Raw genomic sequence first — 26309 nt, 5'->3', positions numbered from 1 at the left:
GAAATTATTGGAAGGTGGTAACTCCGGGAAGCTCACTGTGGCAGAATTAAATAAGTATTTAGACCACCACAATCTACCATTGAGAGGCAAGAAGGCTGACAGGGTGAGATCCATAGTGCTACATCTTGCTGCTGATGTTCTACTTGTGCTTGCTGAAGATGAAGAGGATGGCGAAGAGGAGGACATTTTTTTGCCGAAATTATTTTTGCCGCTCTTTGGTTCTCATACTCTTTGACCATCCAGATCTTGCACAAAGGCGCAACGAGTTGTTTTAGAAAAATAGAAGAGCACTGAGAAAGATCTAAAAGATCAACGATAGCAAGCTCACACGTGCAGTAACTTCGAAAATCAAATTGTGAATCCAGAAGCAACTCGAGCTGCGAGAGGACGTCGTCAAAAGTTAGGTGTACTTGTTGCTCAATAATTATTCAGACAACAGCAAGAACTTATAATGTAAAATAATAGGATCGTTCAAATAACGAACTACCCTAGGGAAGCGGCGAAACCTTCGCAGTTTTAATTTCTAAAGGTCGGGAAAAAACAGAAGAAATACTGAGGTTAAAGATTGCAGTCAGAGATGGAGAGATGGAAGAGGCCGTTGTTTTCAAGCAATGGCTGCGAACGTCGTCCAGCCCAAATAATAGCTTCTAGAGGTAGTTCTAACAAGATCCTCCGAAACAGGGCAGATAGAGTAACCACCTCCAGATTAAAGCTTTGAGAGAACATATTGAGTCAACGTAATGCGCAGATGAAAATTTCTTGGATTAATATTTGCGCAATACAAACCAAATCAATATTAATATTAACATAATCAGCAATACGAACCCAATTGGGTGGGACAACAACATGACCGAGCTGAACAGAGGAAGAACTGGATTCATTCCCTACAAAGAGAGAGGAAAGACATGCCCAACCAAATTTCTTTTTGCCAATCGGAACGGTTTGCTAATCCAAAGGCTACTTGGAATACACAGAACACAGAGCGCATATGGTTTTCTTACACGAGCCAAGCCCAGTGGCTGGAGATGATCAGAATAAAGACCATATCTGCCTTTAATGGGACGTTTGATCGATAAAGGGGCAGCTTCTGACCCTTTGGAGGAGGAGGATTCCATGCCGCTGATATACACTAATCTCATCGATACTACAAATCCAGATGAGCCCGGCCCGAGCTACGTTGTGACAAGTTTGGGGAATCTCTCTTAGAAAGACATGAAGTCGCAAAGTGATGTCGCTAGTACCACTCGTGTCACCGTTGTTGAGCATTCATTCATTAAAGACGGCAACATTAAACTGAAAGCGAAGCGGTCTGCAAGCCAACATTGTGCAAGAGATGTATATCACTGTGAAGCTGATATCGTACAAACGAATTACTGGCCTACTGTGATCTAGATCTGTTACAATCTCTTGTATGCAGAATTTCCGATGTAAGGAAGACTTATGAATGTACTTTTGGTCAAAAAACAACGACAATCACCATAACATTACAACGCACTTGAGTTTGTTACTGAAATACGAGACTTGAAAATCAATCAAGTTTGCCATTTGTTAATGGGTTACGTATGTCAAACGTACCATGCTGCTTATAAATATGACTCTCTTTGGAACCATTCCCAACTCAAGCGAGATTGTTTCCACTAAAGTGCGGATTCAAGGATTACGATATCAAACAAATGATCCAACTGGACTGATTTGACTTTGCCAGGATCACTGTTGAATGCTTAAACTGGTGCAGCCAAACGACGTCAGCTTAACAAGAGTCTGATTCCATCTGGGAGAGGCTTCAAGCGGGAATTTTTAGTTCAATTACTGCCCGTAAGTTAAATATGTCCATTTGTTCCTATAGCAAATGACATAACAGTAGCCAATTAATGATAGGAATTGCCTGAATTAATACAGTTGCCTTGTCAGGTTGAGGCTATTAAGCAACTAAGGGCGAAGACACTGCGATCATACCAGACAGTTTCGACTGACTGCTACCGCGATTTGTTTATCTCTTAAACGTGTTACATTTTTCAAGAAAATCATTCTGTTCTAAGAAACATACATACGCCTTAAACTTTCTATCAACAGGAGCCTCCACAATGATGTTCATGAAATGTCAACTGATCGAAAAATGCCACGCCAATTACTAGAGAACATTTGTCTTGCAAGTGTAGGAACTTATAATGCCACGCAAAGGTCATCTTCATTTCACTCAGGAGGGTGGGCCCCGAAAATCATGGAATATGTTCACTATAGTAACGCCGAGAACGTCCAGAGGAAACGTCACCCCAAACTTCAGGATTACGGAATCAACAATTGAATTTAAACTGAATCTCTTTAGACGATCTCGTTTGACTGCATGTCAGTGCCATAAAACTGGCTTTTTCAAATTCTTCAATAAGCAACATAAAAATCAGAACGAACGTCACTGCGAAATTCAACCTCACCTGGGGTTTTGTAAGGTTGTGAAATTTGTTAGCAGCTTGTTTTACATTGCCTTAGCCGACTTATTCGGTTCTCCATACTTCTGTATACTCATTAGCAAAAAATATTGGTATCCTTTTATTTGACAAAATTGTCCGAACATCCATGCATGTTGTTATTTGCCAAATTGTCTGGTTTTCTGTGTAAGGTATTGGTCGATATATACTCGGCACAAATCATGCACTTGAAGGAAAAAGGAGATCCCCACTTTTTACTAATTATTAGAGAAGCAAGTGGTAGAAGTTTACACGACAATTCGTGCTTATCAAACAGTTGTGTCAAACTAATGCACAACCGTTGGAGGCAGTGTTAAGATCAACAATTGCATTTGAAGCAACAGTATGAGAAGAAATGTAACGAGCACATATCCCTCAGCGACATGGAATTTCTATTAAAAGCTGTGAGAATTCATCGTTTAATTGATTTAAAGAGTTCCATCGATTCACATTGACCCAAGCAATTAACGTTTTTCCATTTCTCATCAATCACAAGTTAAAGCAGCTAAATTTATCCATCGATTACCAAGCAATCGAGTCTTTACGAAAGTCCTACAAATGGTCAGTTGGCAGCCATTATCACATATGTACAACAAACCTATCTCCTTTTAGTTTTCTTAATCATACTTATGCAATACACATTCGCACAGATGTTGTAACACATTTTTTGGCATTATTTAATTTTTGTAACTTCGTTAGTTGACTTTAGGCAGGTCCACATCAGCCTTTGGCTGCCACATTTGTAAACCTGCGTTGTCAAATAAAGTGTATGTATGGACAGCACCGAATTAAAAAAAGCCTATTTGAGTCGAACAATTCTACTAGTGATAAACAATTTTTTTTTTTCGTCCGGTGAGGTAACAATTATCTTCCTTTTGCATATGTTGCTGTTTTTGTTGTTTAGGCTGCCCAATAAAGTCAACTCTTAAGTCTTAAAGTCTTTCAGAAAATAACCTAAATAGCTTGAGCTAATTCAAAATATATATTTATTTGTGTGATAAACGTAGAAACGCCAGTCTCCTGAAGAAATATACTTTTCTCCCCTCTGCACTGATCTGAACATGACGCTCTTTATTTAGGTTGGCTGCCGAATAAGTTAACGAAACTAACGCCATTACAACCCAACTGTCAACACCTGAAACAGACTCGATTGATCGCTTGGAGCTGAGGAAGCTAACATTCAAATTACGACCGCATCAATTCATGACTGTTGAAATAACTTTTTGTGTTCACGGAGTCGGCAAACCACACACTAAGCGATCACAACTTCGAGCTGGCTGATCGGTATATTGTGTATAAGTTACAAGTTCTTTATGTCTTTAAAATAACGTGAAGTAAATACCTGAAGAAAAGGCACTGTTTCGTAAGTGGGAAATTTTAAAGGAACTTCAAGAAATAAAGACTTCTCAATACAGTATAACAGAGGACAAATAACTTCTATGATGCTCCGGGATTTGTTTGACCAATTTACAAGTCGAAATGTTGTATTATGTGAGCCTACGCATTCAGTCTAAGTCCTATATCTTTCCACGTATGTCTTCTACACGAAGAAAGTATGACTGGTGTCTATCAAATTCAACAAGGCAATGAGCTTGTAAATGGTATGATATGCTTTAAAATCGGGTCATTTAAGTAAAACGGCTACTCTTTGAATTTCTCGATGAAATAAACTGTTTGAAAACTATTCATCTCTTCCTTTAGACCAGTATTTCTTTGCGGATAAACAAAGAGTAGAGAAAGATGACGAATGGCAGCGCGAACAAGTTCCGTGTAAATAAACTTTCTACCACGAGAATTTTAATTCTAATGTTAAATCATAATACATCATCCTCTGTGTGATTTTTAGTGTGTCTCTATTTTTGCTCGCTAGTGGGTGCAAACTTGCAGAAAATCGTCACATAGGAATGGATAATTTCCTTTTGAAAGAAGAGGATTATTGCAAATCATGACAGACATGAATTTTAAACTCTGGCGGCAACTGTTAAACCCAACAAAGTAGGTCAGTCATTCCGTATTGATCATAGTAAAATACGGCACGCAAGCGATTGCACGGAATTTGATTCATATGCAAAAATTAACCTATTTAGACCACAAATCCTCAAAGAGATAGTCTTAGGTTATCTAGCAAAAAGTTTCGTTGGTTTAAAGTGCGACTGACTGTTAATTTGGACGAGATTTATCTATATTAAGCTTGCAGCTTAGCGAATTGTAGAAATTGTTGTCTGTTGATTACTTCAAAATATATCATGATATAGATTTAGTTTTTCAGCCCTAGTAACATGTACCTACTATCCCACAAAGAACTATGGTCACGTTAGTTTATTCTTACCCTGTTTTAATTTCAGATACTATGCTGCAGACAAACTAAATAGGTTTGACTCGCACGTTCAAGTTTCCCTAGTCATTAATTTTTACGAAATCAATCGGTATCTCGAAGAATCATTCACTGGTTACTGAAGTTTTCATGACCTTTATATTTTTACTTCAATAATCTACGTATCTCTTTCACCTCAAATTTTTTTAAATTTAATAATCTTTTTACTCAGCCCTTTCTGCCTCTATTCAGGATTAATACTACACGGAAAGCCACTATTCCTACAAGTTCAGGCAAAAACTGCAAGTTTTAATGCGGCCTCGGTCACAATTAAGACAAATTATTTTCTACTCAGTAAAGGGAGGAACATTCAGTTTCAGTTAGAGGTAATAAAATATACCTTCAAAAGCAGAGCAAATCCGCGCACTAAAGTTGACGCGGTTGTCTGCATGACCTTTTCCTACAAACTGGCATCATTCCACCTTTCTTCGTTCCAGAATATCTCCATTCACGAAACGTTCTACAAATAACAAAATTCTAAACGTTTATTACGATTCTAGCGGTCATACTAGAATTTAGCAATATATTGAACCCAAACAGAAACATAACATATAATTGCCACATAAGTGATTGTATCGATCGATAGAGTCTCTGTTTACGCTCCAGCATAAAGTCAAGCATTTGCTATGGGCATGCTTGCTTTCTCTGGTAACACGTAGCGAACGACTTTCTCAGTAAAAGCCTGAAGTTGGAAATCTTGAAGTAAGCAAAAATTAAATCATTTGCGGCCATGAGACTATTGTTCTTTGACACACATGATATACTTTAATCGGTATCTTGAAGACTATTCCACTGGTGACTCAGTGAAGTTTGTCATGACGTCTCACATTTTCACTTGAATAATCCACGCACCTCTTTCACCTCAATTTTTTTTAACTTAATAATCGTTTTACTCATGGTCAGTCCCTCGGCTAAACAGTAGCTAAAAGCATCTTCACTGCCTCTACACGAAAAGCTACTAGTCTTACAAGTTCATGCACAAACTGCAGGTTTTATATTAAGCGAGGCATGCGGCCTCGGTCGCAATTGAGACAAATTATTTTATACTTCTTAAGTGAAAAACATTTACTTTCTGCAAGAAGTAAGTAATAAAAATGGCCTTCAAAAGCACAGCGAATGCACCTTCGCGCAGTGGAGTACACGCTTCTGCAAGACCTAATTTGTGCACATTAAATTGGCATCATTCCACCTTCTTCGTTCTAGAAGATCTCCTTTCACGAAACGGGAGACTGTGGTTCTAAAAATATCAAAATATAAAACATTTATTAGGATTCTAGCAGTCATACAAGAATTTAGCTATAGATTAAACAGAACAAAACAAAACAGAACATATAATTACCACATAATTGCGTTTGTATCGATCGATAGAGTCTGTTTACGCTCCAGTATAAAGTCAAGTATTTGCTATTGGCATGCCGCAAAACATGCTTCCTTTACGCTCTGGTAAAAACGTCATTCGCAAAAAAAAAAAATACTATGCTGAAGACAAACTAACAGGATCGACTCGCCAGTTATTTTCCCACTGATTGATTTTTACGAAATCAAGAATGGATGAGCTAGGGAATGATTTGATTCACACGCAAGAGCATCAGCTATCTTGAAACGTGACAGACGGAAAAATGAAGACCGAGAAAATTCTCTTTTTTAAATCAGGTTTAACACGTGGCGAAGGACCTTCTCAGTAAAAACCTGAAGTTGGCAATCTTGAAGTAAGTTTAAAATAAAATCATTTGCGGCCATGACCCTACTGTTGTTTAACACACACATATATACTTTAATCGGTATCTTAAAGACTAATTCACTTGTTACTGGAATTTTCATGACCTCTCACATTTTCACTTGAATAATCCACACACCTCTTTCACCGCAAATTCAATCGTCCTTTTACTCATGATCAGTCCCTCGGCTAAACAGTGGCTAAAAACATCTTCACTGCCTCTAGTATTCCAAAGGATTAATCTGACTACACGGAAAGCCACTAGTCCTACAAGTTCATGCACAAACTGCAAGTTTTAAAGCGGCCTCGGTCACAAATAAGACAAATTATTTTATACTCCTAAAGGGAGGAACATTTATTTTCGGTTAGAAGGAATAAATGTGCTTCAAAAGCACAGTGAATGTACCTTCGCGCAGTGGACTAGACGCGGTTGTCTTCTGGCCATGACCTTTTTATTCCATATTAAATTGCTATCATTCCAACCTTCTCCGTTCTAGAAGATCACCATTCACGAAACGTGCCACTGTGGTTCTAAAAGTATCAAAATATAAAACATTTATTAGGATTCTAGCAGACATACTAGAATTTAGCTATAGATTGAACCCAAAAAGAAACAGAAGATATAATTACCACATAATTGCGTTTGTATCGATCGATAGAAGTCTCTGTTTACGCTCCAGTATAAAGTCAAGTATTTGCTCTGGGCATGCCGCAAAACATGCTTCCTTTACGCTCTGGTAAAAACGTCATTCGAAAAAAAAAATACTATGCCGAAGACAAACTAACAGGATCGACTCGCAAGTCATTTCCCCAGTGATTAATTTTTACGAAATCAAGAATGGATGAGCTAGTGAATTATTTGGTCTAGTTGATTCACACGCAAGTGCATCAGCTATCTTGAAACGTGACAGACGGAAAAATTAAGACCGAGAAAATTCTCTTTTTAAAATTACGTAACACGTAGCGAAGGACTAATCATTTGCGAATAGCGGCCATGAGCCTATTGTTGTTTGACACACACATATATACTTTAATCGGTATCTTGAAGACTAATTTACTTGTTACTGGAGTTTTCATGACCTCTCACATTTTCACTTGAATAATCCACGCACCTCTTCCACCGCAAATTTAATCATCTTTTTACTCATAATCAGTCCCTCGGCTAAACAGTGGCTAAAAACATCTTCACTGCCTCTAGTACTCCAAAGGATTAACACTACACGGAAAGCCACTAGTCCTACAAGTTCATGCACAAACTGCAAGTTTTATTGCGGCCACGGTCACAATTAAGACAAATTATTTTATACTCCTAAAGGGAGGAACATTTATTTTCAGTTAGAAGTAATAAATGTGCTTCAAAAGCACAGTGAATGTACCTTCGCGCAGTGGACTAGACGCGGTTGTTTTCTGGCCATGACCTCATGTCAGTTTTTCCATAAATTGCTATCATTTCAACCTTCTTCCCTCTAGAAGATCTCCGCTCGCGAAACGAGTCATTATAGTTCTAAAAATATCAAAATTCAAAACAATTATAAAGATTCTCGCGGTCATACTAGAAGTTAGAGAAACAGAACGTATAATTACTGCGAAATAAAGAATGGATGAGCTAGTGAATGATTTGATTCACACGCAAGTGTATCAGCTATCTTTAAACGTGACAGACGGACAAATGAAAACCGAAAAAAATTATTCTTTTATAATTAGGGAACACGTAGCGAAGGACGTTCACAATAAAAACCTAAAGTTGGTAATCTGGAAGTAAGTTAAAAATTTAAATCATTTGCGGCCATTAGCCTACTGTTGTTTAACACACACAATCCACGACCCTCTTTCACCTCTTTTTTTTTTTAGTTTAATAATCTTTTTACTCATGATCAGTCCCTCGGCTAAGCAGTGGCGAAAAACATCTTCTCTGCCTGCCACGGAAAGCCACTAGTCCTACAAGTTCATGCACAAACAGCAGGTCAGTTTATATTAAGCGAGGCATGTGGCCTCCGTCGCAATTAACACAAATTATATGATACTCGTAAAGGGAATAACATTGAGTTTCACTTAAAAGCAATAAAAAATGCCTTTAAAAGCACAACGAATGCACCTTCGCGCAGTGGAAAACGTGCGGTTGTCTTCTGCATGACCTTTTTGTATAAATTGGCATCTTTCCACAGAAGCCTTTCTTCGTTCTAGAAGATCTCACCAATAGCGAATCCATTCACGAAATGAGCCACTGTGGTTCTAAAACTATTAAAATTTAAATTCTAGCGGTCAATTGCAATAACTAGAATTTAGCTATAGATTGAACCCAAAAAAAAACAGAACATATAATTACCACATAACTGATTGTTTGTATCAATCAGTAGAGTCTCTGTTTACGGCTACAGCATAAAGTCAAGCATTTGCATGCTATGGGCACGCCGCAAAACATGCTTGCTTTTTTCTACTGAAAATGTCATTATTTCGCAATAAATATTCAACTGGTATATGTTGAATCGATTTACTTAAAGGTGAAAAATTCAAATGGAGCAAAGATTCGACACTGAGCAAAGCCTATTGCAATAACAGGATTAGTGAAACATCGATTCAGTTCCATTCATTTCCTTTTGAAATAGTAAATGCGGCAAAACTCAAAAGCCGTTCCAGAAGACAACGTTTTATCGAATCAATCTGTCGTATATGTCATTATTAAAAATAATTCAAACACGATCAGAGATTCTGTTACTGGTTCAGCGTAGTCACCGCCTCAGTGAAATCCTAAATTGTAGTCATCGTTGATATGTATTAACGATACTGCAAAACATTTCCACATGGTGCAATTGATTTGTTTTATTTATTTGTGCGAAAAATAAATATGCAATTTTCGCCTATTCTTTACCGTGACCCAATGAAGCGTCACAAATACTATGTTGTCCCCTCTCACCTTGTTTATATAGGAAAATGTATTCAAATTGTCTTGATCACTGAAAAACTTCTGGTGGTTTGAAGTCCACTATCCTTGCTCTAAGGTTTTGAGTTCTGAAAAGTCTTTTGATTCGTAGGGGTCTTAGGGTTGAACGAACTGTATAGTACATGAGAACTCCTCCTTTAAACAACTACAGCGATACGCCATACTGACCTTCTCTGCCGGTTCATGCAAACAGCTAATCTTCTCTGAAGGCTGATGTTTCTTGCTGGGGTCAGAATCTTTGTTCCTCGATCGCAAACTGAAGACCACATGAAATGCCTTCAATGTATAGAGGTTTTGTCTCCCTGCGAATTCAATTTGTTGCGACGAAAAAGTTCCCAAATTTTCCCCAAAATTGTCTTCTTGCATTGAAGAAGTCACGGAAATTAACTATGCACCAAACCTTAATTGACCATACCCCGCCTCCTGTGAGGAAAAGGAGAGGTACAGTCGAGGAATGTGACGCAATATAGATTTTTGACCGTTTTAGTGGACTGTCTGACAAATTTTTTCGGACATTTAGAGACTCGTTTGACCATCCACAAATTCCCTGCAATGGGTATTTGGACAAAAATCTCAGCTAAGTTCAAAAGCTGCACCACTGCCCCGCCCTACCCTACTGCGGATCGGTTTTCGCCAGTGGAAGACGTATGCAAAGCAATAAATCCCAAAACTGGGGAATACGAGGATCCGGAAATCTGGAAGGCGGAATCCGCAATACAGAGTTGGAAACTATTTGAGAGAAACTGCAAAATCTTATTAGCCACTATTAGCAGGGCGAGATCAACGCCAATGCAATTTTAAAAATATGTTTATTTGTACTCAGCGCTCTCTCCCCGCTCCACCTCAATCCTCCAAAGTGGCCTTTTTTTGGAATATCCTTTCCACTCACTTAATTTATTCACGGCAAATAAAGGCATTTTTTCTTTCTACCCTACCCCACTGAATGTGAACGGTGCCTCGGTTTTCATCTGGCTTCCGACAACACGACTATGATGGAGTCATTTCATATTTCACAAAACTTTCAAAGCTTTTAGTTCCCGCTAAGACTATGAGAAGATGGGGTAGGCACATGTTGCTTTTTAAAACATCTTCTCAACTGGACCCATTGCGTAATGTCTCACATTATAAGTACGTTCTTCATCTTCCTAAGGGAAAATACATCAATGTAATCTTTACCTACATAAATCTGCCTATCTGGTAATCCGAACCTTGCTGACATCTACCCGATTTTTTCCTAAAGGGACATGTCATCCAGTATAATGAAGATTTTTTTATAGTTTAATTCGATCTCTGGCTACTCTGGAATAAGATAGAAACGGAATGTTTAATGTAATTCCTTCTTCACGTTCCGCAATCTAGTAATTTGTGAAAAGGTAAAATGGTACAATTAATAACAATTCTAAAAACAAAACATAAGCATTCTCGATGAACACTTTGCGCCTTCAGAGCAAACTTCGTACAAAAATATTGTTTAAAAAAATCGACAGAGAAGCCCAAGAGTAAGGTGGGCAGATGACGTCACAGAATCTTTTCTTAGGAGTCTTGTGGACGTGAGGGATCGTGGGGCCCTTTAAGAGCTTGCAGACGATAAGACGAATTTTTTAAAAGATAGAGTTTTTAAACCAGCAGTCAATGTTTTAGGTGAGAAATATTTAACAACATGTACATTACCTCCCACCCCCTCCTTATGGAGAGAGCTGAAATTTATTTTTACGCCTTTGGTCCATGTTTTCAACGAGATACTGGTTATTAGGTTGGAGGAGTACACTGTCAGATGTCAATCATTCGTAACTTGACCAACAAAATTACCCGCGTGAACCGAAAGCCACCGCATAAGTGCTACAATTGTAGGTTATGTAAAAGGAAGGTCTTGTAAAACACGAATTGACTCTCACATCGTTATCGAAAGTTAGTTGAACCGTTAGGCACCATTCACTTGAGTAGTAAAAAGGTAAAAACTAAGGAACAGGAGAGTATCGTCCAAAAACGTAGAGTTTCGAAAGATGGCGGCGCTGCCGCGCTTGGATAGGATAGGGCGTTGAGTAGAAATAATCAAATATTAAACATTGGACTATGTCAGCTGAGGCACATGTGCAGTAGAGTCCGGTTGAGACTAATTTGCACACAACTCGTCCCTGGATTTTGCTTTTCCGCCATTGCAAGAGCTTTCAAAAATATCGCCACAGACAGATTCTCAAAATCTGTAATTACTAAAGCACGTTTGTAAAGAAAAATTTGAGCTAATTTTCCGAAGCTGAACGCGATTCAAACAGATGAAAACAGCTTCCCGAACCCTCCAGCGGCATTTGAAAAAGTTGGCCCAACCATTTTAAAATGCTTCTTATCAACGTGCGCATGCGCCTGGTGTGACATAGTCCCTTTAAGGTCCTCCATCTTGCGTTTACTTTTCACTCGTCAGGCTCTGCTAACACCGTGGATAGTGAAGTTTTGTGAGAATATATAAGTAATATTGGACTTCCTTCAAGTTATAATTTTCGAATTTAGGATTCCAGATCCCAGATTCTGGATTGCGATTGTTGGATTCCAGTTCTGGCTTCTGGTTCGGTTCCGTGTTCCGGTTCCAGATTTTCCTCCCAGCGGGCGGCTGAAAACCTCTTGTCAAAGCAGTTTTTAAAAGGTAGAAAATCGAGGCGGGGAAAACAGAATAGCGTCTGACCAATCAGGGGGCCGAAATTATGTCATGCATTAATTTGCGCTCCGTCCCTAATCTTAATTTCGCTGATAATGAATCATATCAAATCGGAGAAAAAAATATCCGCCAAAAGCTACCTTGTAGCGTTCAACAGAGATATCATTATAAGCAAATGCCATTTCCCGAATTTCGCGAGGTTGACGTTAAAAGAAAATCCTGCTTAAATCTGTAAGTGCAAAAAATTTTTTCAACGGACACCCTCTGAACGCGGAAAAAGGTGTCCGCAACTGGAGCTGGCCGCTTACGAGAATGGCTGGCAGGCTAGCTGGAGCTTGCTCAACGAACAATAAACATTGGGAATGAACAACAAATACCACCGCATTAACTGGCTTGATTACTATTACGCGGCAGACTGTGTCTAAAATTGGGTTCGGTACACTCTTCATGGTAGCTATAAATAAATCTGCACATTAATTACGCGGGATGCCCGCAGGGCTTTCGGTCGAGTATCTTTTTTTTTCTTTGTTGTAAGGTTTAAGGTTTATTTATTTCACACTATTTACACAACATTAACATAGAAAGTAGAGTAGCTTCGTAGTTTCAAATCTGCACATGAATTTCGCACGAGTATCTTTTTTTTTCCTTCGTCGTTACTTCAAACTCTGCTTTGTCCTAGAAGTGATCTATTGTTCTGATTGTCTTCAACAAAAACGGCCCAATCAACATCTATTATCTGCGCAAATATCACGAGGGATATATATATATCACTTTCCATACATTTGTCTGTATAGCAAACCAGCCGTGAACTGCTACTAAAAATAGCTCGCGGGAAAAAAATACAGACAAATGTATGGAAAGTTCAAAACACGACTGGACGCTTTCTGGAACAGCTACATCCCTCCAATTTTTTTTCTTAAAATCTTTTTCCTAGTGTCAAAAATTTCCAATTCATGAAGTTTTCAGAAGCGATGTTTTACTAAAATTTTGATATCGGATTTCCATACAAACACTGTTATTTCAAGCGTGTTTGCCTACTCGTCAAAATGGCGTCAAAAACCGTGTTAAGGCCTATTAGCGCAGACGATAAGGTTTGTAATCCATGCTCGTAACAATCACGAGAATTTCCGGTATCTGTCAGATTGCTGTTACCTCGTGGTATTATTAAAAGCTAAGAAAATCGATTGATAACTAATTACTAAAAGGTCGTCATTTTATGCAATCAACGATCTCGAACTCCAACAGGTAATCAGCCATTCATTTCAAAGTTAATGCTTACATCGACCCAAGCATCCCGCGTAACGTTCGGAAAAGCGTCTTGTCTAATAAAAGTAATGAAGAGAAGTTATTAAAATATCAAGAAAATTCACCTTTGGTGATCATATCCTTAATTCTCATGACCTCAGGGGTTGAATAAACATTGATATTACAAGGAGAAATTTAATGCTGATCACCGTTAGGGATTAAAGGGTTAAGGCAACTGCTACACTCCAGACAAAAGGGAGTTTTAAGAGCCGTCCTCTGTAAATATCAACTATCGTCGTTTGGACGAGAAAAAATGAAATCTCTCAAACTTTCTCAGAAGAATGGTCTATATAAGTGATTCACATAAATATAACTTTCAGCTCAGTTCGATTCGTATTTTAGCTGTACTGCGACCATCTTGGTTTTACCGCTCTGAGAAGGCTTTCAGCGGCCATTTTAGGCCACACTTTTAAGAATTTGCCTTACAAAGAAAGCGTCACAAATCCGAACAAAATCTCATTATTCGAAACAAGCAAATGTTTGTGGTTGTGTTGAAAAGCTTTTTTGGGAATTTGATCGAAATCTGATTTTTTTACAAAATTTTTAATTTCTTCCCAATTGAACTACTCTTCAAGTGCCAAAAAAATGGCCGAGTTTAAAGCAAAATATCGCTAAAGATACATTAGTTGGCATTCTAAAACAGCATCCCGGTTAAAGAGCAATGTCTCGTCTGTAAGAATATGCAATAAAATTTTTGGGCAGTTAAAAAGAGAAAATTATAGAAGAAGAAGTTTTAACTGTACTTTTGTCAACAAACACCGCCTTCCTAATTAGCATAACAACATAAAAATAACGATTTACTAAGAAAATAATGCTAAATTCCACTTACCTCGTGAAATATCGAGAACTGGATATTTCAAAATATATCAATTTATAGTTTCAGTCGGATACAGCCGCATTTTCGATGATTTGTTGTGCGAAATCACTGTAATACACCGCAGCCGTTAAACTGAGTTGAATTCTTCAAAGTCCGCCAGGACAATTATCGGCCGAAAATATTGCCTTCCGCCCCATAAGCTGCCTTGTGCAAGGTGTCAAATATTTCTTTGTTATCCTTAATGACCAAAACTTCTTTCAGCAACCATTTAAATCCTGCTTTGAACTGGAGATTCTCGTCAAGAAATCGTTTATGTTCCGTTGACCTTCCGCCGTGATTAAACAATGAGATTGCGTTACAGAAGCGCGCGCACATCCAGACGGGCTGGGGTGGGGGTGGGTAGGAAACAAAAATGGAAATGCTCCCAATTTAAAAAAAAAAGGCCATTCAATTACTGTCAAAGCTATTTTATGCATTTTGGGTACTAAAGAGGAACCTGCTGTCCCAGAATAATGTGGAATATGATAAGCCCTTGTGCTGTATTTTTTAGTTTGGGGCGTGGGAGGAGGGGGGGGGGGGGGGGTGGGGGCGGCAAGTAAAACACTAATTTACAGCATCAGTTGATTGTTGCTCTTCTGTTTAGGTTTCATACATGATGTTGGTCAATGATTCTCGTCAAGAATTTTTTTATGTTCTGTTGACCTCTCGCCATGATTAAACAATGAGATTACGTTGAAGAAACGCGCGCACATCCGGGTGGGGTTGAGGTGGGGAGGAAATAAAAATGTCACGGACTTTAGCTTGTAAGATGCTGCGAAAGTGTTAGCCATTCTTCGCCTATTCGGGGCTATAAATTAAACACCTATCTTGGAATAATGGAACATGACTAGTGACTTTGGGGAACGTTGAGAAATTTGTGTAGGTTATAATTTTTTTCTGGTTTCTGTCGTAGTAGGAAGTACCCTCTGTAAAGTCACGGTCTCTTTTTTAGATGGGCACCTTTTCCAGCGAGTTCAAATATTTTGTGGTTGATCTAGAGGCAAAAATGGACTTCTGGAACTTTAGTCAACAATTCGTTTCATGTTTTCTTTCCCTCTCTCACTGTGATCAAATTGCCATGCGGAAACGGGAAGCCGATCGTTAAGTAGATTTATATAATGACTACATCAAATTAAATTTCATAGGTGTGGCTACTTTTCATTTTATTTCGTGGGGGAGGAAACGCGTGACGAACCCCTAAGGACGTCTGCGTTGTTTAATATTTTAAGTTGTTCGGGTCGCAAAAGAGAACCATAGAAATATAATGTGGCAATCAAAACGTATTGTTTCCAGTTTTAATAAATATATTCTTTTCGTGACACGCGTAAAGCGAATGGCTTAGTAGCCGCACTTTTAATTGGTCCTTGGAAAATTCCTGGTCATGGCCACCTGGTACTCGTCGTATGTTGGAGGTACCTGCGGATCCAGTACCCAAAACGATAAAAATGTGCAGTGTGACTGCCGAGGGGACGTGAGTGTCCATTTAAAAGCACTGCACGTTTGGGCAGGTATAGTATGAGTATTTTGATATAATTTTATTTTAGCAGTTTTCTCTTAAGAAACACCAAAGTACAAATCATAAGTATTCATTCCTTGAAACGAATACATTTATTTTGAACTCCCCCACGAAATTCACAACCTGGTTTCCATGCCACTTCGAATCACAAGTTATCCCCTGCAATTACACTTCATTACACCTTTTCACACGAAGACGCTAAAAATGGAAGCATTTGCGGAGTGAAAAGCGTGTAACTTGGTAAGAAGCAAACTGTCCCATTCGATCGTACTCTCTAAACTAATGCTTTTGAAAAACACGTATTTGAATCTCATAAATTCTTCCTTATCAAATTTGGTCTGAGGCCTATATTAATCACGTGCTAGGAGACCGTGGGAAAGTGCGAATTTCATTGACGCCCATACAGTGTATACAAAAAAGATTTGTACTAATGTGTTCCATCACTAGTCTGAAATGTCAGCCGTCTCCTCTCCCTAACCCTGAGACGGCTGACATTTCAGACTAGTTCCATCACCCGTCACGCTGCTTTTTTAATGGGCCATCACGCGTCGTAACATTTGATAGCATTTCCAACGATGTTCAGATTTAGTAGTTTTTCTGGCGCCAAGTCCTCGTAATGGTAAACGCTATGACAACGTTCCAAAACACAAACAGGCAAGTGTAATACACACACACACACACAAAAAAAAAAAGAAAAAAAAAGTAAGTAACTAAGTCGCTTTTTATTGGAATTCTATGTAAGCTGTTAATTTGCATGTATTCCCATACAAATCCTCACATTAATTTTACGTGCCGGTGATTATAACTTTTTCACTGTTACCTAATATTACAAATATATAGCTGTCAGTGAGCTTGGGAACATGTATGAACCCTAAACAGAAGAGCAACAATCAACTGATGCTGTAAATTAGTGTTTTACTTGCCAACCCCCCTCCCACGCCCCAACCAAAGAAATAGAGCACAAGGGCTTATTATATTCCACATTATTCTGGGACAGCAGTTTTCTATTTAGTACCCGAAATGCATAAAATTGTTTTGACAGTAATCTTGAATGCCCTTTTTTTTTTAATTTGGGAGCATTTCAATTTTTGTTTCCTCCCCACCCCCACCCCAGCCCGTCTGGATGTGCGCGCGTTTCTGTAACGCAATCTCATTGTTTAATCACGGCGGAAGGTCAACGGAACATAAACGATTTCTTGACGAGAATCTCCAGTTCAAAGCAGGATTTAAATGGTTGCTGAAAGAAGTTTTGGTCATTAAGGATAACAAAGAAATATCTGACACCTTGCACAAGGCAGCTTATGGGGCGGAAGGCAATTTTTTCGGCCGATAGTTGTCCTGGCGGACTTTGAAGAATTCAACTCAGTTTAACGGCTGCGGTGTATTACAGTGATTTCGCACAACAAATCATCGAAAATGCGGCTGTATCCGACTGAAACTATAAATTGATATATTTTGAAATATCCAGTTCTCGATATTTCACGAGGTAAGTGGAATTTAGCATTATTTTCTTAGTAAATCGTTATTTTTATGTTGTTATGCTAATTAGAAAGGCGGTGTTTGTTGACAAAAGTACAGTTAAAACTTCTTCTTCTATAATTTTCTCTTTTTAACTGCCCAAAAATTTTATTGCATATTCTTACAGACGAGACATTGCTCTTTAACCGGGATGCTGTTTTAGAATGCCAACTAATGTATCTTTAGCGATATTTTGCTTTAAACTCGGCCATTTTTTTGGCACTTGAAGAGTAGTTCAATTGGGAAGAAATTAAAAATTTTGTAAAAAAAATCAGATTTCGATCAAATTCCCAAAAAAGCTTTTCAACACAACCACAAACATTTGCTTGTTTCGAATAATGAGATTTTGTTCGGATTTGTGACGCTTTCTTTGTAAGGCAAATTCTTAAAAGTGTGGCCTAAAATGGCCGCTGAAAGCCTTCTCAGAGCGGTAAAACCAAGATGGTCGCAGTACAGCTAAAATACGAATCGAACTGAGCTGAAAGTTATATTTATGTGAATCACTTATATAGACCATTCTTCTGAGAAAGTTTGAGGGATTTCATTTTTTCTCGTCCAAACGACGATAGTCGATATTTACAGAGGACGGCTCTTAAGAAGCTACTATGGCGATAGCGACAAAAACGTCATAAAACAATAGCATTTAATAAGAAAAACAATTGCCCTACACGTGAATCGTCGAAACAACAACACAAAATGACTTGAAATGACCAAATTCCCTACTGTCTTTTAAGTACAAGGCTTATCGCAGTCAAAATTTTCCAAAGACCGAAAATACTATTTCTACACACCAAATTTAAAATAATGACCTCAGGTTTGTATTTTCAAATTAAGTTCGTCCGCTAAAGTTCCCCATATTCTACTAAGTTCTCTGCAGGAATCCCAACACCTGTTACAACTTCATGTGAGCTTGGACATCCTTCGAGAATTTCTCATTTATATTTAGTTTCATTTACAAAGTTTATAAATGTATATAAACGTTAAGAACATTAAAGAAATTGATGGTTTTAAGCGGACACTTTTAAAGAATATGTTTTATACGAAATGATTTTGAATATATTTTTTGAACAGTTTTGAACATATTTTGAAATTCATTAAATTACCGTAAATAAGTTTTCTTTTCTCAATTATTCTGTAATAGTTAACATTGTTGCTGAAAGTCCCTGTTGAATGGAATCTCAATAAAGTATGCATGTATATATGTATGTATCTATGTATCTATGTAAAGTTGCTCCTTTCCACAGCGCACAACCCCCGTGTTGCACCGACGAGTTTAAAATCACTGAAAGCCATTTGATATTCGTACTCGTTGGAGATACTGACTGGTTCAATTTTTTGTAGGTGGCAAAATAAGCAGACTACCAAATGAACATAATAACACGGATGCTGGTAAAGTAGGAAACCACACTGAGCCATTGCAGTTCAACGCTATCGAGCACCGGATGCAGCGTCGATACAGGTCATGGTTCCACTCCTAGTGGAGTAAAGCTTGCACACAGACCTTCTGAGAACTTAGTATAGTGAACTGACATAATGGGTTGAAGTTGGCAATCAGACAGACCAGCAGCATCCTTGGAACATAATGAAAAAGAAAACGTAATAAGTGCTAACAGAGGTGAGGCTGCCTTCAAATAAATGGAGTTCTCTTAGTTACTAACTTGCTTAATTGAGATCGTAACCACTAAGTGCCTCAACTGCTTTTCAGAAGTTGGCACGCCTTTTTGACAGTACCCTCTTAGAAGCGAACTTCTTTGTAAGTAGCATATATCTCTGCTCTAAATAATTCTCAAGGTTTAACGCAATTTCTACATTCGCAGAGTTAGTTACATAATCATAGGGTAAACTTTTAAATAGTTTTAAAAATGGATTTGTAACCAGGTTTATTCATGATAGTTAAAACGTTTCTCTGCTTAAAAATATGTATACGTTAAAAAATCAAATTTTTAAAATACCCAAGGTTGCGGCCAAAACTTCAGCCTTCATCAGGGGAAGTGATAAAGCAATTTAAAAAGTAAAATTCTAATCACTCTATCCCCTGATGAAGGCCGAAGTTTTGGCCAAAACGTTGGATTTTTTAAAAATTGTGTTTGTTATACGTATACATATTTAATTTTTAATCAGAGAAACGTTTTAACTATCCTTTCAATAATTCTGCAACACATTTTAATTAGCTGTGAAATTTACTGTTAACCTATAGTGTCCATAACAATTAGGATAAAATCTCGCGGTTTTCATGGCGAGACGTTTTAAGAGGCTGTCCGCGTTAGCACTGATAAGGCAAATTTCGACTCTTCGCCGACTTTGCCTGATTTTTTCTACGAACATCAATCATGATATCCCATAATCAAATATCACATTTACTGAGCTCAATGCGTTTTTTTTTTTCGTTGTTGGCGAGACGGTTTCCAAGGTGACCTCAAAACTACCCAATTTACTTTAAGTTTGGGGACTCCATAATTTATCTATACATTGCCGGCGCTGGCAAAACGTCATTCCTTGCTCAAAAAGCTTGCATATTTAACAAATTGAAATTCCAATTGTCAATAACAACTTAAATGTTTAACTTTTGTTTTCTGTGAAATTTGGACTGTTACAATTTTTTCAAAATACCTCCTTCTAAACTTCAGAATGCATTAAACGTGGCATACATGTAGTTAAAGCCTATTTTCACAAATGTGGGACCTGACTTAGGGTCAAGTCTATTTTAACTCAAAAGTACTAACACCAATCTACTAATGTATGGAATAAACTTTGTGGGCACTCTACGCTGCGTGCCGTACAGAGCTCCGCGATTTCTCCAATATTCACGGATTCACGGATTTGAACATTTTGTTTCGTGGCCGTTTTTTTTTTTCATTCGCATCGCACGGCTCTCATGTGTCTGTAAACACACACTAATTTAAAAGCTCTGAAATAATTCTACCAAAAGCCAAAGATTATTTTCCCGTATTCGCCGTTTGTTAACGATTATTTTAAAATAGAGACTAGAACTATTACTACAGGAGCAGAATTGATACAGTTTTGAAATTCCAAACATTTTTCTCCGGGCCGCTCAGTTGCTCCTACACCAAAAAATTATCATGACGTGTAATTCGAAGGCCGTTTACAAATCATTTGCAAACGAAAATGCTTTCTTCCAGGCAACTATCGATATATGTTGTTTATGTTACGTGTTTCAAGCTGCACACAGATACTTTAAACGTTTCGATGCCACCAATATTCGCAGAGAAATTAGTTTTTGAACATTTTGTTTTGGAGCCGTGTACATGCAATGCATTTACGCCGCTCTGCTTCAATGCGCTTGGACTGTATAAACACGCACAAGTTTTAAACACTTTAATATTTCAGGCCACAACCAAGCGTTAAAGTGTTAAAATTTTTGTAAGGGCCAGAATTATTTTAGTAGGAGCAATATTGACTGAGTTATGATTTTTCAAACATTTTTTATCCGAGCGCCAAATAAGTCTGGGAACCCTGTTAAGCAACGACGACGGTAGCAACAACATTTGAACAAAAACAATCGCTCCGCAATTAAATTTTGGTACATTTCTTTGCCGTCCTCCACAAAACAACAACGTGAAATGACCTAATTTAAGGCATTAAGGGACAACATGAGCAAACGACGGTGAATTTTTCTTACTCTGTTAACTTGAACGCAACTCCTACCAATTTAGGCAACTTGCTAGCCGTTTCCTAGTCTAATGCGTTTCTGAGCAACAATCAATATAACTTTTTTCCTCATTTTACATGTTTCAAGCTTTACAAATATACTTCAATCGTTTCGGTAGGACAAATATTCGTGGAGAAACTAATTTTTGAACATTTTGTTTCGGAGCAGTTTCGTTCGCACCGCACGGTTCTCATTCAGTTGTGAACACACTTAAAGATCTGTGCCAAGTAACCAAATGAGATTTCCCCGTGTTCTCCTTTTCTTGACGTTTATTTAGCTATAGATTTCAGTAGGAGCAATATTGACTGAGTTGTAAATTTTACACATGTAATGAAGTAAGAGAGAATATAAGTTTAATTCAGGAGTAAACTAACAACGATAAAACTTAATGTCAGGCATCAATTTATTGTTCACCTGCGCTGTGAAGCTTCCTACTGCTTGGAAATCTGCGAAAATAGATCGATAAAAACAGCAAACGGTGGATCTAAGAAAGGAACTTAGGGAGTAATTTCTTCCACTGAATTTGACCTGCTCCTTCCTCCCATCAAAAAGACACTGTTATGCTCGGTTATCATTCGTTGTAAGAAGAAGTAGCGCCGAGGTGAAAGCACTTCAGTGTTTGCCAATACTGATTTCAGTTTCTCAGCTAAACAAATGTCAATCCGATCGAAGTTTTTAGCTTTTGACACAAATAATCGTTTGCTGTTTCTTGCAAGAGACACGAAAACTTAACTTTTAGGAATTTTCTTTCTAGCTGCAGCACTTGATTTCCATGTATTTGTGGTACAAACAACCCGGCTTAAACAGTCGAACTCCAAAGAACTTGAAAGAACTCGTTATTTTTGAACGCAAAATGAAGAAACCAACGAAATGTAGAACTGGCGTGCTCAGCTTATCTGGAGCGAGTATTTTCGCCGCTCGACCTATCAGAAGTAAGTAATTTTGCCCTCGGGGAAAGGAAAATTAAGAAAAATTGCCCTCTGCTACAACAAATCAGCATTCAAAAAAAAATTGCCCTCTGTATTACATTGTTGTTGTTATTGTTGATGGGCAGTTTGCTGCATATGCAATAAAAATATATATAACTGCAGAAAGGATGAGGAACTTGTTAGGTTATTACGTTCATACGCTTAGCAGATTTCTATAAATGCTATGATAAAAATTGGAGCTCCGCTTTTATTTTTACTATCTACCAAGCTCTCTACCAAGACAGGACAAAGATCTTTCTTGTATAGAGGAGTACATGCCTGGAACTCCCGGCTTATCTGTTGGCGCTAGGGCATATAGTTTAGACAAGTTAACAAAAATTTAAGTCAGGGATAATTTATAGGTTTTTTCCCCTTTTTATTTAATTTTAAACCTGTTCAATTCCCTTGTAACTTGATTTGTCTCTCTTTAATGCTCCCAACCCATGAAATCAGACAGAACAACAGATTATGAGGGAAAAGGGGGTAGGGGGATGAAGTACTCGAATTGCTTTATAAATGTTCATACAGGTTGAGTTGCTAGGCAACGAGAGTGTTAAGCCTGTTGTGGGGTCAAATCCCCAAGCGATTTAGAGGTCCTAATCCTCTCTAAGGCCCAATCACCAGGCCACCGAGAGGTCCTTATCCTCTCACGGGGTCCTAATCCTTAGGCCATTTAGAGGTTCTAATCCTCTCACGGGGTTTTAATCCCCAGGCCATTTAGAGGTCCTAATCCTCTTGAAAACTTAGCATGAACTCATTGTTACCATGGTAACAAAGCTATCCTGGGGTCCCATTCTACCAAGACAACTGACCATATGAGTCTATGAGGCAAAGGGTGACCTGTATGGAGCACTTCATCCCCACCCAAATTTATTGGATAACAAATGCCGTATTGCGGAAAAAAACAATCATAACCTGGCAAAGTATAAATTAGGAAATAAATATTATTACAAAATAAGATTCGAAAATGTAAAACAAGAGACTCATGAATAAGATAGAAAAATAATAAGACGACGTGCCTATAAAAGACGGGACTGTGCTAATTAAATGGTAATGGTAAACTCTAATCTCAATGGGCAGACAGGCTGCACAAGTCCAGTCCAGCACTTAGCCTGATATAATCTCAACTTTTGTTGCAAAGCCTTTAATGGGCAGACATACCGCGATGATTAGGTTTTGCCTGTTCAGAAATGCAGGAAACACAGGGAAGCAGAGAAAACTAAGGTGAGGAACAAGGGGGTGAAGGAATTTCCTCTTCACAAAGGAGTGGATATAACGAACACCAATAATGCTCTACCAGAAACCCTGCTGGTGAATATCATACAGGAAGAGAACTGAATGGAGGAAATCATTACAACACGACGCTACAAAAACTTAATGCTACACCCTAACAACTTTAATTTAAGATAATACTGAGTAGGAGGAAAATACCTTTGTTAGAGATCTGTATTTTCGTGCCTCTACAAAGGCTTGGTTATGGGTGTTTGGATGCATTCGGACTATCAGAAAACTACATAGACCCCATAGGATCACTATACGAGCATTATATATCACTCTAGAAGAGCGGAAAAAGTATTGGGAGGCGAAGCTGGGCGAGAGAGAAGGAATAAGGGGGAAGGGTACATCCTTTCAAAAACCATGAAGAAAGAGCAATTATCAAGAGATTGCAATGTGCGCTATCTACAAAATGACGATTTGCTAAAGCCTGCACCGGAAACCCAGTATAGACAGAGAAGAAGAAGGGCATTCAGCGAGTACTAGCTCACAGTACATGATTACGACTGCAGAATCTGAAATTATTGGAAGGTGGTAACTCCGGGAAGCTCACTGTGGCAGAATTAAATAAGTATTTAGACCACCACAATCTACCATTGAGAGGCAAGAAGGCTGACAGGGTGAGATCCATAGTGCTACATCTTGCTGCTGATGTTCTACTTGTGCTTACTGAAGATGAAGAGGATGGCGAAGAGGAGGACATTTTTTTGCCGAAATTATTTTTGCCGCTCTTTGGTTCTCATACTCTTTGACCATCCAGATCTTGCACAAAGGCGCAACGAGTTGTTTTAGAAAAATAGAAGAGCACTGAGAAAGATCTAAAAGATCAACGATAGCAAGCTCACACGTGCAGTAACTTCGAAAACCAAATTGTGAATCCAGAAGCAACTCGAGCTGCGAGAGGACGTCGTCAAAAGTTAGGTGTACTTGTTGCTCAATAATTATTCAGACAACAGCAAGAACTTATAATGTACAATAATAGGATCGTTCAAATAACGAACTACCCTAGGGAAGCGGCGAAACCTTCGCAGTTTTAATTTCTAAAGGTCGGGAAAAAACAGAAGAAATACTGAGGTTAAAGATTGCAGTCAGAGATGGAGAGATGGAAGAGGCCGTTGTTTTCAAGCAATGGCTGCTAAGGTCGTCCAGCCCAAATAATAGCTGCTAGAGGTAGTTCTAACAAGATCCTCCGAAACAGGGCAGATAGAGTAACCACCTCCAGATTAAAGCTTTGAGAGAACATATTGAGTCAACGTAATGCGCAGATAAAAATTTCTTGGATTAATATTTGCGCAATACAAACCAAAGCAATATTAATATTAACATAATCAGCAATACGAACACAATTGGGTGGGACAACAACATGACCGACCTGAACAGAGGAAGAACTGGATTCATCCCCTACAAAGAGAGAGGAAAGACATGCCCAATCAAATTTCTCTTTGCCAATCGGAACGGTTTGCTAATCCAAAGGCTACTTGGAATACACAGAACACAGAGCGCATATGGTTTTCCTACACGAGCCAAGCCCAGTGGCTGGAGATGATCAGAATAAAGACCATATCTGCCTTTAATGGGACGTTTGATCGATAAAGGGGCAGCTTCTGACTTTTTGGAGGTGGAGGATTCCATGCCGCTGATATACACTAATCTCATCGATACTTCAAATTCAGATGAGCCCGGCCCGAGCTACGTTGTGACAAGTTTGGGGAATCTCTCTTAGAAAGACATGAAGTTGCCAATTTATGTCGCTAGTACAACTTCGTGTCACCGTTGTTGAGCATTCATTCATTAAAGACGGCAACATTAAACTGAAAGCGAAGCGGCATTGTGCAAGAGATGTATATCACTGTGAAGCTGATATCGTGCAAACGAATTACTGGCCTACTGTGATCTAGATCTGTTACAATCTGCTGTATGCAGAATTTCCAATTTAAGGAATATTTATGAATGTACTTTTGGTCAAAAAACAACCACGATCACCATAACATTACAACGCCCTTGAGTTTGTTACTGAAACACGAGACTTAAAAATTAATCAAGTTTGTCATTTGTTAATGGGTTACGTATGTCAAACGTACAATGCTGCTTATAAATATGACTCTCTTTGGAACCATTCCTAACTCACGCGAGATTGTTTCCACTAAAGTGCGGATTCAAGGATTACGATATCAAACAAATGATCCAGCTGGACTGATTTGACTTTGCCAGGATCACTGTTGAATGCTTTAAACTGGTGCAGCCAAACGACGTCAGCCTAACAAGAGTCTGATTCCATCTGGGAAAGGCTTCAAGCCGGAATTTTTAGTTCAATTACTGCCCGTAAGTTAAATATGTCCATTTGTTCCTATAGCAAATGACATAACAGTAGCCAATTAATGATAGGAATTGCCTGAATTAATACAGTTGCCTTGTTGAGGCTATTAAGGAACTAAGGGCGAAGACACTGCGATCATGCCAGACAGTTTTGACTGACTGCTACTGCGATTTGTTTATCTCTTAAACGTGTTACATTTTTCAAGAAAATCATTATGTTGTAAGAAACATATATATACCTAAAGTTTCTATCAACAGAATCTGGCTGTGAAGCCTCCACGATAATGTTCACGAAATGTCAACTGATCGAAAAAAAGCCATGCCAATTACTAGAGAACATTTGCCTTGCAAGATTAGGAACTTAATGCCACGCAGTGATGTCTTCGCCATCGAGATGGCCATTTTCATTTCACTCAGGAGGGTGGGCCCCGAAAATCACGGAATATGTTCACTATAGTAACGCCGAGAACGTCCAGAGGAAACGGCACCCCAAACTTCAGGATTACAGAATCAACAATGGACTTTAAAGTGAATCTCTTTAGACAATCGCGTTTGACTACGTGTCAGTGCCATAAAACTGGCTTTTTCAAATTCTTCGATGAGCAACATAAAAATCAGAACGAACGTCACTGCGAAATTCAACCTCACCTGGGGTTTTGTAAGGTTACGAAATTTATTAGCAGCTTGTCTTACCTTGCCTTAGCTGACTTATTCAGTTTTCCATACTTCTCTTTACTG

At 38.4% G+C, this 26309-nt stretch overlaps 1 protein-coding gene and 2 long non-coding RNA genes across 3 annotated transcripts in view; 1 reads left to right on the top strand and 2 right to left on the bottom strand.

Annotated features, from left to right (window-relative positions):
• LOC146452404 (uncharacterized) overlaps positions 1–26309 on the top strand; it is a 100450-nt gene that overhangs the window by 3343 nt on the left and 70798 nt on the right. The gene's annotated exons all lie outside the window — the stretch shown is intronic.
• The window catches only part of LOC146452406 (uncharacterized), a 96043-nt gene that overhangs the window by 19236 nt on the left and 50498 nt on the right, over positions 1–26309 (bottom strand). Inside the window, exon 5 of the mRNA XM_085097929.1 lies at positions 6029–6076. Coding sequence (XP_084954055.1) covers positions 6029–6076 — 48 coding nt within the window. The remainder of the gene's footprint in view (positions 1–6028; positions 6077–26309) is intronic.
• LOC146452407 (uncharacterized) overlaps positions 18803–26309 on the bottom strand; it is a 29279-nt gene continuing 21772 nt past the window's right edge. Inside the window, exon 3 of the long non-coding RNA XR_014859758.1 lies at positions 18803–18913. This is a non-coding gene — a long non-coding RNA (uncharacterized LOC146452407). The remainder of the gene's footprint in view (positions 18914–26309) is intronic.

Source organism: Pavona decussata, unplaced genomic scaffold (assembly GCF_977016875.1).
Source record: "Pavona decussata unplaced genomic scaffold, jaPavDecu1.1 SCAFFOLD_371, whole genome shotgun sequence".
NCBI classification, from domain to species: domain Eukaryota; kingdom Metazoa; phylum Cnidaria; class Anthozoa; order Scleractinia; family Agariciidae; genus Pavona; species Pavona decussata.
The sequence above is the reverse complement of the archived record's forward strand: the minus strand, read 5'-3'. Positions and strand labels throughout refer to the sequence as shown.